The sequence below is a fragment of the Lepisma saccharinum genome, chromosome 1, assembly GCF_977018435.1.
Source record: "Lepisma saccharinum chromosome 1, izLepSacc3.1, whole genome shotgun sequence".
Lineage (NCBI taxonomy): Eukaryota > Metazoa > Arthropoda > Insecta > Zygentoma > Lepismatidae > Lepisma > Lepisma saccharinum.
In genome coordinates, this window is record NC_139229.1 from 161,746,247 (window position 1) to 161,761,119 (window position 14,873).

General features: G+C 37.5%; 1 protein-coding gene across 4 annotated transcripts in view; it reads right to left on the bottom strand.

Annotated features, from left to right (window-relative positions):
- Hat1 (histone acetyltransferase 1) overlaps positions 1-13,653 on the bottom strand; it is a 36,791-nt gene extending 23,138 nt beyond the window's left edge. The window contains exons 1-2 of one of the 4 annotated variants that reach the window (XM_083141488.1): positions 13,601-13,653; positions 784-855 (exon numbers count right to left, since the gene is read on the bottom strand). In XM_083141488.1, coding sequence (XP_082997614.1) covers positions 784-855; positions 13,601-13,616 — 88 coding nt within the window. In that variant the 5' untranslated portion in view covers positions 13,617-13,653. Of the gene's footprint in view, positions 1-783; positions 856-12,320; positions 12,415-12,706; positions 12,789-13,600 lie in introns of those variants that run through there. The other 3 variants (XM_083141497.1, XM_083141507.1, XM_083141478.1) reach the window with 3 other exon arrangements.
- Between the last annotated feature and the right edge of the window lie 1,220 nt (positions 13,654-14,873).

The following is a 14,873-nucleotide window of genomic DNA, read 5'->3' on the forward strand; positions in this document are numbered from 1 at the left end:
TGTCAGGTCTTATGAAAATAATAATAATAATATTGTGGCTTATAGTGATGTTGAAATTATAAGTGTGTAGATTAAATGAAGATAGTGGGGTGAGTAGTTGTAGTGGTGATAGTGAAGAAGAGTTTGTGGAAAAAAGGAAATACATGCCAGACACAGAAGAATTTATTAACACCCTAGAGTAGGACATGAAGGCATCTGATGGTAGACCATATTGCAATGCAGAGAGAAGGATAATACGAAAAAACCGGAGTCTGTAAGGTTTATTGTTTGAAAAAGAATCTTCTTATGATTACTCATTTTGATCCAAAAATGAAAACGAGGTTCACTTCTGTATAACACTTTATTCCCTGAAAATTGCCGCTTTTTCCTCATATGAACCTTTTTACCACCCTTATATTATTTTAAAGCATTTTAAAAAACATTGTTGTGATCACAAAATGTGTGAAAATCTTTTAATTACCCTTTAATGAAAAAAGGGAAAAATTTCTTCAGATTTTTTGCCATTAGAAATGCACAAATAAGAAATGTTTTTACAATTTAGCAGATAGTAGTGTAAAACAATTAACAAATAAATTATTTAAAACTATGAGACTATCGCAGAGTTAAAAATATGTGGCCAGTGCCTTTAGAGGCCTTGAGAAAGAAATGTAGACTTCTCAACACAATTGAAACCATTCCAAAAAGATGCTCCAGAATGTAATTACATTTTAAATACTTTTAGGTGTAGTCAAACAGTGGAGCAATGTGCATGTTCAGCAAATTTTATTATTCCAAAGAGCTTACCTAATTTCAATTCCAATGCATCATTACTATTCACCACAAAGTTCTGAACAGCTTCTCTCATAAATGGCATTCCTGCAATTGAAAACAAACTATGAGAATTTCCTCACCATAATACATAACCATCCTTATTTTACATATATAAAAAAAAACCATGATCATGACTTATGTGATTAAGTTCAGTTACCACAGCATTTCACTACTTTCTTCTCCTTTACAAATGTTGCATACATATATGCAGCATTATTCAGGTGAAGAAATACCATTCCACGTCATACTTATGTGTGTAGGTTGGGCATGTTAAGTTACTTTGCCTCTGTATCTTCCAACACCTAAACTTAGGGATTTCACAAGAACATTTGCAAACAACATTTTGGTACACTTCTGTTCACAAAAAGTGGCACACTCATTTGAGTTGAAGTCCAGCTTCGTGGCCAGAAGTACAGCCGAAGTAAGTGTTCGGAAATCAGCAGTGTTGCTTACTATCAATCAATTTAACCATATGCAGGGAATTTTGTGTCCCTCAGACTCAAAGAAAATGGCTAACGGAAAGATTCCAGCTTAAACATTAAATAACTGGATTTTCCACGTTTACAATCAAAGTAATGTAAATGTGAAATATTCCTGAAATTTATTTTAAAAAGAAACACGTTTATTATGTTCCTGACAAAGTACTTATCACAATTCGTTAGAATGCGAGGGTCCCGGGTTCGTATTTGGCCTGAGCATGGGTGTTCTTCATTGTCGCGAGTAGCCAAAAATGAAAGAAAATCAACACTAAATAACAAAAAAGAAAAAACGCAATAAGAACAAGCGAGACAGAAATAGTGCTGTTGCATTTCCTGAAAATGATTCGGCTACTCGGGACAATGAAGAAGACCCATGCTCAGGCCAAATACGAACCCGGGGCTCTCACATTCTAACGAATTGTGGTAACTACTTCGTCACAAACATAAAAAAAAAATTTCAGGAATATTTCACATTTACATTACTTTGATTGCAAACGTGGAAAATCCAGTTATTTAATATTTACGCTGCAATCTTTCCGTTGACCCTTTTCTTTGAGTCTGAGAGACACAAAATTCCCTGCATATGGTTAAATTGATTGATAGTAAGCAACACTGCTGCTTTCCGAAAACTTACTTCGGCTGTACTTTCGGCCACGAAGCTGAACTTCAACTCAAACGAGTGTGCCACTTTTTGTGATCAGCAGTGTACAAACTTCTGCACTGAAATCATTCACGAACTGAAGAAACACAAGGTATTTCCTAATGACATCCTTGTCAACTTTGACTAGTTTCCCTGATCACCAGAGTCTTGGGAAAGACATAGCAACTTCTGGGAAGAAACTTTCAACAAACCATTGTTGATCTCTTCCGCCACATTCTCGCTTCCACATATTTCCTCTACACCGGGAAATATTATGAACCAACTGACAAGAGTTGTCATGAGTTCACCCCTCTCACTGACCATTATGAACTTCTACATAGAAAATTTTGAACATGAAGTCCTCAAAGATGTCCCACTGTCACCATCATGCTTCTATAGATATGTGGATGACACATTCATAATTTGGCTACATGGAATACTGGCATTACACAGCTTTCTAGAATTCCTCAACGACTGGCACTCCAACATAAAGTTTACCATCCCTGGGCAAACTAATCCACTGCCAAATTGATGACACACTTGGACATATTGTGCTTAGAAAAGTCATGCATACCACACTGTACCTAAATGCCCATAGTTTCCACCCTAAGGCACATGTGATTGTTCTGATGACACTAGCCCAGATGGCAGTAATGTTTCTGGACCAGGAAAATTTACAATCGAAATTCACCACGCTGCAACTGATTGGATACAACATCCGAGACATCAACAGGACTCTTACCATGTCAGTTACAGATAAGCAGAGACCAGCCATGGACAACAGTCTGGAGCAAACTATAAACTCATCGGTAAGTAAACTGGAGGAAAAAAGGAAAAAAGAAAAAAAAAACATTCTTGAATTACAGCTTTCTTACCATGACGTCATTACTAAACAAACATTTCAATAGATCCTTAACATTACCGATGTTGATTATGAACTGATAATACATCACGAGCTGAAAGGAAATCTCAGAATGAGAATGGAAACAACATCCAACAAATGCTTCGATATGTTGAATGCAGAGGAAACCCTTACCTTGCAAAAAGAAAAATTTGTCTTCACATTCTAATAAATGAATGTGTGACTTAATTTCTGAAGACAGCACAACAGCATTTCCATGTTTCATGGAAGGTTTGTAATCCACTCAAAACCACTGTCAGCACCTATTCAGAAATAAAAGCTCCCAAATTTTCCAAGTACTGAACCAGATGTGCAGACAAAAAGACAATGTATGCATAATGCTATAAAACCTCATTTGCTGCTTTAGAAAAAAGTAGAGAACACAAAGGGAAGAGGAATAACAGAATTCTTACCTACAATGTTTCACTTTCACCCCCTTTGGATAAAAGTGGTGTTACCACCAAACCCATCAAGAATGTTTGAACTCATAAAAAAATATGGCAGACAGATGTTGTTGACCTCGTGGATACCAATCAAGGGAAGTAATACTTTTGAAGATCTGTTTACAATACTGGAGAACAGTAGCAGCAATTGGGTCGTAAAACTAGGGGTGGACAAGACAGTTTACTTTCTCTTGGTAAACAAGGCTTAGCATCAAGAGACCATAGAGCGGGGTCAAAAGTGGCAAAAGGTGAGGAAACAACTGCCCCTCCCACACACACACACCCCAAATTGATGGAGAGTAACGTGAAAAACATTTGTAACTTCTGTTGTGTGGACTATGTTTTGATAGCCATCTGCAGCCATCAATGAAGAAAGCACAGAAGGAAAGAAAGTCTTCTGTGTACAGTGACGTGGCATGGGATTTTTAAAAGTGTTACCGGTTATCAGTAGGACATTTAAGGGAGGAGCCGTAAGACTTGGGTGCCTCCCCACGTCATGCCCCCCCCCCCCCCCCATGTCTTCCAAGTAGTTCATATAATATTAATCTGGTACGTCTGCAATTCATTACTAGATTTTGGTAAAGTTATTAATCAGGAAAAAAAAATGTTGACATAAGGACTGAAGTGAAATCGCAAACATTGGTTGTTTACACAATAATACATAATTTGATACTTATATGATGCTGGGGTCCCAGGTTCGAATCCTGGCTTGGGCATGAACGTTTGTGATGTCTATTCATCAATTTCATCAGATCATCACTCATCCCCATCTTCAGAAATTAGCCAAAAGTGGCACAAGTGAAGCAAAATCAATCAAATCAAATCAAAAAAGTTCTATGATGCTGTCATAAAGTGGAGTTTTTCATTTCAATTTGAATTTTTGGGTGGGTCATGGTCCATGTTATCCACATGTTCTTTTCACCTGAAAATAGAGTACATGGTCAACAAAAGAGTTTCGACAACTGTGCACATCCACATAACCACGGATAGTCGTTATACCACGAAACATTGAAATGTCGGTCATATCCAGCAGACGACTTGGTTTTCAAATCGTTCAAAATAGGCTTTGGCCTCCCTTTCGGCACAATTTCGCTTTTTTCTGCAAAAGAACGAACCAAAAGATTGCTTCAAAATATCTTCTATCGCACGATTACACACACTGTTCAGATAGGTTGAACCCGCCACCTCGGAACTCGGAGCAAGCTCCATTAATTAATTGACAATGCCCGAAAACAACATAAAGACGAAAGACACCAGTCACAAAACTCCCACTGCACAGTCCCTCCCACAAACCGTTGTTTACTTTTGTAACACGTGAAGCACCCTCCTTTCCCCCTCCCCTCTCAGCATCGGCCCTTCCCCAATATTTCCTTCGGAACCTGCAAGAAGTCCAGTTCTACTACTGTTGCCATCTTAGTTCTTTTGAAACCAGATTTGCCCAAATCACGAAACTTTTAGTATCAAATAAGACGTATGTAGAGTAGATGTAGTCTTCATCTGTTTCCTAACTACTCCCACTCCCATGTTTCGCTAAATCCACTGAAATCTTATTTCTGACACCACTACTATTTCGTATATTTTACGTCCTTTGCTACCTTTAAGGCTTTCGCTTTATAGGATAATCGTGACGATGAGGATGCATGGTGAATTATTGAAATAAAATTATTATTTCTTTGTATATGTAATTATTAATTTTTATAATTATGTAAGTAAAATAATAACAATGAAATAACCATTTCTTGCTAAGGATTCGAACCTGCGACACCTGACACTTCAGAGCGTGCTAAGATAACAATCGGGAAATTATGCTTGTAAGTAATGTTTTCACACAAAAACAGTTCTGCTACCTCAAAAACATTGCTTAATCCGAAATTATCGCATTCCTGCGACAACATATGTCAATCTCAATCGGCCCTTTCAACAATTATCACAAATTCCTGTAACCGAAATAATAATATACATCTGAAATATAGAATTTTAGGTTGACATTTTTAGAAGGACAGCAAACCCCTTGATCATACCCATCCATCTCCTCTCCTTCTCACCCATGATGTCGAAGAAGGACAAAGAGGACTTTCGTAATCGCTTATATTTCGAGTAAATACAAAATATCACTTACTAGTTTTCCCCCAGTGTGATTTGATTTTTTTAAATTTTGATTTGGCGATTTCATGCACAGTAATGCTAATCGGGACAGTTTAAAGTTGGATCCGAACCACTTGTGCCTCCACCGGGTATCAAACCCGGGATCCCTTGATTATAAGCCAGCAACGCTACCACTGCGCCATTGTTCTCCAGTGTGATTGGACACCATCAGAGTAAGATAGACCCGATTAGGCAAATTAGCTCTTTTCTGTCAATTGAATATGGCAACACTGATCTGTATCGGGTAAGGATCACCGGCAACTGCGCCGGCTAAACAAGAATGACAATAACCCGCCTCCTCCTCCCGCCATAACAGTCTTTTCCGCTACGCGAAGTCTTCCTTGTGGTGGCTCAGGGCCCTTTCCTCTTGTTGCCTGAGGAGGGTACCGGATCAGTCATCCTCTTCGCTTTTGCCGGGGTCAGAAAAAATGTCAGTCTGCAATGTTTACTTTACGACAATATTACCAGTTTATGTATGTAATAATATTTTAAGATGGGTTCTTCAATTCTTTATATTTTGGTGTTACCTGCGGTAACAGCAGCTACATGCACGCCACGCCTCTGTCTGTATACATACATTACCATTGACTGAAACTGCCAACCCCATTAAGCTTCGCCTTCAGATTAAAAGATTTTGGGCATCCGATTACAACAAAGCTTTACTTCAAAATTGCCTGGCCAACTTTCTGAAGACAGTGTCAGTAAGCCAACACTGGGAAATTGTCCTGATGAGAACATCAGCATCAAATGTCACATCTATCCAAATGTTCACATTCTTGTGGACAGGATAGGTTACTAACAGAGGTCAAAGCTTCGATTTCGATTCGTTCATGGTACAAAAACATTTTGCAAACAGCCCTTCATTTCCTGTCGTCTTGGGTATGTACTTCTACTGCCATCTATTTCATGTGTGTGTGATGCAAAGGAGTATTATGTATGTAAATGCTTTCATTGTTAGGTTTGGTGGGTCAGGTTTAGGGCTCTTAGCATTAACACTTCAAGGACGGCTTGTGACACCGAGTATGGTACTTTTTTAACATACTGTAACTTGGATATTGATCGGAGATACATGTTTTGAGTTCTACATGAGTCTAGAGGTATGTAATTAACAATTAGTAAAGTTTAATTTCATTGTTACTATTTGGGGGGGAGCAATGTCCGAAAAATAGTGATTCGCTGGTTTCGAAAACACAGATTCTTTCTCAATTTTGGTGTTTCAAAACACACTTTTGGCAATAGAAGTATGACCTTCCGACATTCCTGGTGCCAAAAGCATGGGTGGGGGCAGCGGGAGGCGACAGGGAGAGAAAGTTAAAAGCCTCCAACTGCCAACGAAGTGTTGGAAAACAGCCAACTGCTCTTTGCCGTTTTACTAAACTGCACCAGAATTACAAAGAAAGTATTGTTGAATGACTTGCCTTGCCTCACGTGTTTACTTAGGCAAGTTGCCGCAGAGGGAATGACAGACTAATAAAGCGAGTTGGATAAATTGAAATTATTTGAGTTTGAACTTTCATTCAGTGTATGTTCCCCAGCTTGTGGCAGGTGACCAGTTGTGAGCTGTGGCATTGAGGCTTTTTTTCTCCTCCAAGAGTAAAAGGCATATAAGATGTCTCCGAGTGAAATTGACAATTAGTTATTAGGTATGGATTCGGAAGGGGGAGACAAAGACATCACAGACATTTCAAATTTCGTGAAAAAAAATAGTTTCCCCTCTTCCTCTTCTAACTGATTACGTATTTTTTTTTTCCATCAGAATTATATCCCAAAGTATACTGAACAAAACAAGGTATCATTTGTACCTCTAACGTTCTTAGTTCCGGAAATATATAATTTCATTTAGAAGCATGCAGAATTTCAAATTTCCCGCTGCAAATATGCTCGGTGTTAGCGCATTGAATTTTTTTTCTCCAAAAATATTAGCAATAAGTGCATAATTTTTTTACATCAATGGCAAACATACCAGGCATTATGCAGCTCCTGGCGTAGCCTGCATGGGGGTTTCATGAATTAACCTAACAGTTAACCAGTAATGGCTACTCTCTGCAAAGTGACGATGTTTGCATAAGTTACTTTTCACGCCACAATTTCTTCAGCAAGTTATACTTAGTGGAGCTTTTAACTTTGCTAATTAGTTTCTCCAAGCTTCAAACTTCTGTCCACAATCATTTCCAGTATTCTAAAGTACTTTCTACAAAAATTGTGAAAAATCATTTAAACATTCGGAACTGTTACCCTAACAGAATCAGATGTAACCAGCAAGGTGGACCCCAAAGTACCAGTATCTGTGCAACTTTTGAAAATGCCTTCCTCTAAGTGCTCAAAATTTTAGGTATGAATTTACAATACCGGAAGTATCTCCAATTGCTTTCAAATTCAGCATGCTCACTAATTTTGGCCTCGTAATCACGAATCTGCAGTTAAAAATTGGTGGTCACGTCTAGAAATTGCAAAATAACCTTGTCAATTACTGCTATGATTCGCCATACACTAACATGGAAACCATGTTTTCTGATATGAAGAAGTCTTCCTTTCCGCACAACAGTCTTGCTACCACCTTGTGTAATACAACCAGAGTGTATAGAAGAGAAAGTGTGTGCACTTCGTTTTCTTCCCGTAAGCCAAGTGAATAGAGCGGTGCCCCACCGAAACACTGGCAGCACCTTCGCTTGCGAGCGTCTTCTGCTTGCAGTGCGGCCGCGCTTTACGTAGAGTGTGTTGTTTTGTTGTGCTAGAATAACATTGTGTACTTTTATTAATGACAATGTTGTTACGTTATTGAGTTTAGTGTCGTTAGATTTGTGATTGATCCATTGTGACTAGTTTGTGTTGTGTTCTACCCATTTTTATTGTGTTTGAGACAGCAGCGAGCGAAAACTAAACTACAAGATGCCTACGAGTTTCGTACCCAGCTGTAGATCTGGATATGACCGCTGTTCTTCAGGCAGTAGACATTTTTTAGGCCACCTAAAGACAGTAATGGTCTCTCAAAATGGGAGAGTGCCATCCCTAGAAAAGATAAAAAAACTAAGTCATAATTGCTATGTGTGTGATATTCATTTTTCCACTGACCTTTTAGTGAAAGTGGATTCGTTCATAGTGGATGGCGATACAGAAGAAATTCCACGACAAAGGTGGAAATTAAAACCAGAAGCAGTTCCTCATATATTTCCTAATCTGCCCAAATACCTCTCTAAGACAGTTAAGAGCGAAAATCTCCCATGAAAAGGCAATTCTTGCGGACAGATGATAATAAAGTAAGTACTCGTCGCAATGTATCATTAAGCTTATCAGTAGAGGATGATTTGCTTCACACTGCGGATGCTAGCAATACAATAGCATTGCTAAAGAAAAGACTTAAGAATCAGAAATGCAATTTAATTAGAACACAGAATAAACTAAAGGTCGCACAGGCTAAAATAAATTTGCTTGAAAAAGGCGTTGAAGATGCTAAATTAAAGACAACGGTCACACAGTCAAAACAGTTTGCGTCTCTTAGCAAAAATCAAAAAATTGTAATTGATACAATCTTAAAGAAATGCCAACTGAAAAGTAAGACAGGAATGAGATACAGTTCTGAGTTTATACTGGATTCTCTTCTATTAAAAATTAAGTCCCCCAAGGGGTATAGACACTGTTTGCATCACGATTTGCTACCTTATCCTTCTGAAGCTCACTTCAGAAAATTGGTGAAGGGTCTTAAATGTCTTTACGGCGTAAATTCCCATGCCATCGACGCTATAACACATTTTTTTTAGTGAAAATATTTAGAATGAGAATGAGCGTAGCGGAATGCTGATTTTTGATGACGTTAAACTTAGGGAAGCAATTCAGTTTAACTCAAATTCCGTAAAAATAGACGGCTTTATTGATTTGGGAAATCTTACTCCAGACGAAAGCAAGAATCAATTAGCAAATCATGCTCTAGTTTTTATGTTTGTTCCTTTTCTGTATAATTGGATTCAACCCATAGCAGTATATGCTAGCAGGAATGCCACCCCTGGTGACATTCTCACAAAAATACTTATCCAGGTAATCATACATTTGGAAAAAGCAGGGGTCAGAATTATTGGTTTTACATCTGACGGTAGCCAATCTAACAAAAAAGTTATGGAAATGCTTAGGAATTTTCGGAAACAGAAACAATCTTAAGTGCTCTATATCCAATCCAGCTGACTCGAGTAGAAAGCTTTGGGCATTTTCAGATGCACCACATATATTTAAATGCATAAGGAATAACTTCCACGATAAAGTGCAGGTGTACTATAATGGTGATATTGTTGATTATTCATTTTACAGAAAAGTGTACGAACATGATTCATCTACTGAACTTTCCGGTATGAAAGCTTGCTACAAAGTGACCTCTGCTCATTTGGATCCTAATTCATTCCAACGAATGAATGTAAGACTCGCAATGTAGCTGTTCAGCAGATCTGTGGCTAATGGAATAAAATTTTATCGGAGTATTAATGCGGAGGGGTTAGAAGTCAGTGAAACAACGGATAATTTCACAAGGGACCTAAACTGCCTGGTTGACGCATTAAATTCATTCACTCCTGCACAGGCACTATATAAAGGATCAGAAGCACATACAACTTTAATAAAATGGAATGCTGTCCTTAGAGATAATCAAAATTCCTTTGCTTCAGAACAAACGCTAGAGTGACTTTAGAAAGTACTTTAGAAGTGTCCGAATATTTGTGGAAGAACAATTACAAGTACGTTTTGACAGGAAAATTTAATCAAGATAACCTAGAACGCAATTTTGGTATATTGCGGTCGTTCACTTGTGATGATCATCCCTCCACTGTGGATTTTCTGCACTTACATATGCTGCAATCAATTTACGTACCAGCAAAACTTGCTTTATTTTCGGGCAGAAACTGTGAATACAGGACTGAATCTCCTCTGACATCTTTTGTTAATCAAATGCGAACTCTGGCAAGATCAACCGAAAATAAAAATCTTTCGGTGAAGAAACAAGCTGAAAATAAAATAAGGGAAAAAATTTCCATTGTTGAAGGTGAAATTCAAATACCGGACTGGGAAAACAACATACCGAACTTAAATGAACAAAGTGTTGGTAAAGAATACTTGGTGTATCATTTGGCAGGATACATAGTGCGGTATATTTCCAAAGTGACGGATTGTAAACTGTGTACAACTTTTCTGCACGGGGAACCAACTAATGTACCTGCCTCACTTACGTTAATCCAAGACTATGGTTCAGGCGACGGCTGTAAATACCTTACCTATGCATCGAAAAGTGTTTATGATGTGCTGTTACGAGTGGAAGAATTTGTTGCAGAAAAAATATCATGTGGTAATAGTTTATGGGGTGATATATTTTTTTGAGTGTTTGGACAATTTAAATATAATTGCTGTAAAAACTTCGCAATTAGGATGCTGTGAAGATCATGTGCTGCGTACGCTACCTAAACTCGTATTTCACTATCTGAAATGTCGATTTTTCTTCTGCACCAAGGAGATAAGAAAGGAATTAAGTGCCTCGAAGACAGCAAAATCATCTCGGAAATTCTCCGAACTATCCAGCTGCTGAGCTTTTCTCCAAACGTAAGTAACGTGTATTTTTGTTTCTTATGTAGTTAGTTATGTAAGCAACGCGAGCATCTTCTGCAGCCTCTCAAACGTCACCACTGCCATCTAGGCGGTGGACCACGGCAACTCAGGGAGTGCACACACTATTTCTTCTATACGCTCTGATACAACTTTGCTCAAGTGTTGTGCAATAAGTGAGACCCGTTGCATAGCTTTTATTTGCATGTGAGAAAATGGCATCTTGCATAAAGGTGGAAAACATGTTTGCCCCACGAACCATTCACGGTAAGGTTAGGTTAGGTTAACATAGTTAAAATTAAGGGTCATTGAAAACAGTTTTGAAACGCTAATCATTGCAAAAAATAGTTGTTTCATTAATAAATCAAGGGTGTTTACTCCGTTCACGGACTTACTTTTTCGACTTATTTTGCAATTTATAGTTATTTTAACTGCAGATTTGTGATTACGAGGCCAAAATTAGTGTATATGCCGATTTTGAAAGCAATTGAAGATACTTCCGGTATTGTAAATTCGCTCCAAATTTTCAACTAGCCAAGGAGTACTTGGTGAGTTCCAGAGGAGTTCAATGTACATGACATTCAGTGGGCTTGGGGGTAAATTACGGTGACATTTTGGTTATTATTGAGTTTATTAAGCAGAAAGATTATTAGAAGCTAAACATTAGATAAATGTCCAGCACGATTGTCATGTGTTCTAAGGCATCATGCTTTGGGACCCGGCAAAGATCGCTATACATTGTATGCTCATGCAGTATGACCTTACGCATGGAAGAATCACTAACCCCAACACATATTGGATGGATAATGTCCTGATTATCTCTTACTCCTGGTCCTTGCTTTTGTGAATTACCAGTTGATATCTCCATTATTTGCAATTGCAAGAATTGTCATCTTAAACTATGTAAGTGTCAGTTATTATGAAATGTACGTTGTCTTGCAGCAGTAATGAAGTCATGAATACATGAAATGCTGAAAAACGGTTTAATTGCATTTTAGGTGTGCACTTCATTTCTTTTTCATTTCACAATGTATCTTTACATAAAGTTTTAATTACATACATTGTTTTCATTCTTATCTGTTTCTTCATTGAAAAATACCAGTAAAAGATCCGAGTGGAATTAAAATCGCGTTATCTTGTATAAAATTTCGATTCAAAACTGGTCATGTAGCTTATAACTTTATGAAATGAAATGTCTACCAAATATTTTCCGCCCTAACAGGAACAAAAGAGAACACTCGTCCACTTCACAATTTCTACTGATTACGGTCAAGAAACGAAATATCTGGTTCTGATTCAAAAACATACATCAGTTCCCATACTACCTTTTAAAATTCGTAAAACATACGGAGGAACAGAATAAAATGTTACTACTTGTGTGATAAAACACACGTATTTCAACATAACGGGCTATTGTACTTCTTCCAGCGTTATTACTGGACTTTTAAAATCTATGAAATGATATAAACTGATTCGATGTCCTACTTCAAACTTGAACCTTGCTTGAACTACGTAAATAAGAGAAAAACATTCCCGCTCAAAAAGACTTTGACAGACTTGATCTTACACAACAACTAAATGTTATGAAGTGGAATTTTTACATTTGTCGTTTGATAACCATTCAAATGTTGGAACATTACAATTTAAATACATATAACGCACACAGATACATTGTAAACGTGAAAAAATTAATCACAAGGTGAACAGATACCTTCTTACTTACCATTACCCGCCATGTTTCCAAAGTAAAATTCAATGTTGCAGGATGCTGAAATCCAGGCGTTCGGGACGAGAAATGTTCGAAAATTCCAGATTCACGTAATTATCAATCACCTTAACGCATAACTATCACACAGTCTTTTAAAAGGCGATTTAAAGGGCCGGTTGCACCATCTCCGCTTAACGTCTTATCCCCCACTTAACACCATTTTGCGGTTGTTCAATGTCCGCCTAACTTAAAGTCCCGTGTAACGTAAGTGGCGGTCGGGGCTCCGCCTAACGCGTTAAGTGTTTGCACTTTTATAGTTGATAAATGACAAAGTCTCGATCAGCTGTTGTAAATTGCGAAAGTTTGCTGCATGTTTTGCATTACCAAATAACAGCAAAAAAGGCGGATTTGTTAATTATCCCAGGAACGGCAATAAATAAAGCAACGTTTATAAATATATGTGCAGAAATTAATATTAGGTGGTCATTTTCGTGTGTGTTCTGAAAATGTTGTATATTGATATTAGCATTAGCAGTTTCAATGTAATTTCGTAAGAAGGATTTGAGTGCATGCGGGTACAGATATATAAATAAAAATTTGTTAAAGTAATGCGTTTGATGCTTGCAAAATTGTATTAAAATGCCGTTCCAAATAAATGAATGTGTGTTTGCTGTAACAAATTTCTTCAACCAAATACAATACACGAAATGTACCAGTTGCTTTTTCGCAATCCTAGTAATTTGTAATCTTCAAGATTTAAACACGTGTAATGTTATTCGAGTCACTTCCGTCGCCATTGGTACGAATGTAACATTGCAAATAAACAAGTAATGTGTTGTTTGCGAATAACAACTGGCAAAGAATGCACGTATAATATTTAGCAGTAGCTACTCTTACCGTTCAGTTCATACATATGTACAAGGAACAATTTCCGAATGGAGTTTACAATAGAGTCATTCCATGCCAAATCAACACAGCCTTTGACCTGACCATCTCCGATTTTCATGAAATTTGGGGAGTTGAAACTATGCATAGAACTTAGTAACTATGAAAATTTTTAGTCTCGTGCGTCTTGTAATTGTTAAATTATTCAAGGTCAAAATTTGCATAAATTGCCTTTTTTGAGCCCGCTTAGCTATACTAAATCTGCTGTAACTCCGCCACTATTTTGCCTAAGAAGCTCAAATAAAGCTTATTGTACAGGGAATTGAATAAGCTTTCCAGTGATATATAACAAGCCTACCTTTGGATAAAAATATAATTTTATCACGTGACCTTGACTTTTGACCTTGAATATCTCAAAACATGTCATCACTAAAAATCATGAAAAAAATATATATTTGGTCCCTCATACCATACTCTAAAACATACCAAAAAATCATTCTGGGACTGCAATGGGATCAGAAGATACAAAATAATATGTGTAACTATGTGACTGATAAAAGCCCCATCATATGAACTATGAAGAGTCAAATGTCCCTTAACACCCCCTACAAAATGTGAAGGAGTTATCCTGGGTATAATTGGTCATGAAAGAAATAGGTTAGGCACAGGGAGATCCCTAGCCGTGTGTGTCAAGCGCAGATCCGGCATATTGTTGACCGCCATATTGAATTCAACGCAAAAATTTCAAAGGAAAGGCGGTGATGTGATATATCAAATGAGGCTAGAATTTCACGAGAAATTAAGTGACGAAGGTTTATCCAACATATATTTAACCAGCAAAAATTTATTACTGCATGCTTGTAACCATTTTCTCCTTTTCGAGGTGTTAAAAACGAAGCATTGGAATGCTCCTAACGTGTTAGGAACTCATCGAGATCACGCTGACATCTTGGGAGAGAACGAAGTATACGCACCATTGCATATGATTTTAATCAGCTACATTCACCAAATAGTTGAATAGTGAAGAATATTGGGAAAAGTATCTCAAACAATTACGTGACACTTCCTTTGGAATGAAAAATTCTTCAGTGACGAGGCAAATTTTTATGTTCACGGTGAAGTTAATAAAAATAATATGCAATACCTGTGATTTGCTCAGTCGAATGGTTGTTGCTGGTAAGCTAATTATGTGGTATAATGTATGGCGAACGGAAATGGTTGGTCCATATTCAACAACGGAACCTTAAATGGTGAGGGCTTCTTGGATTTGTTAAGTGAACAGGTT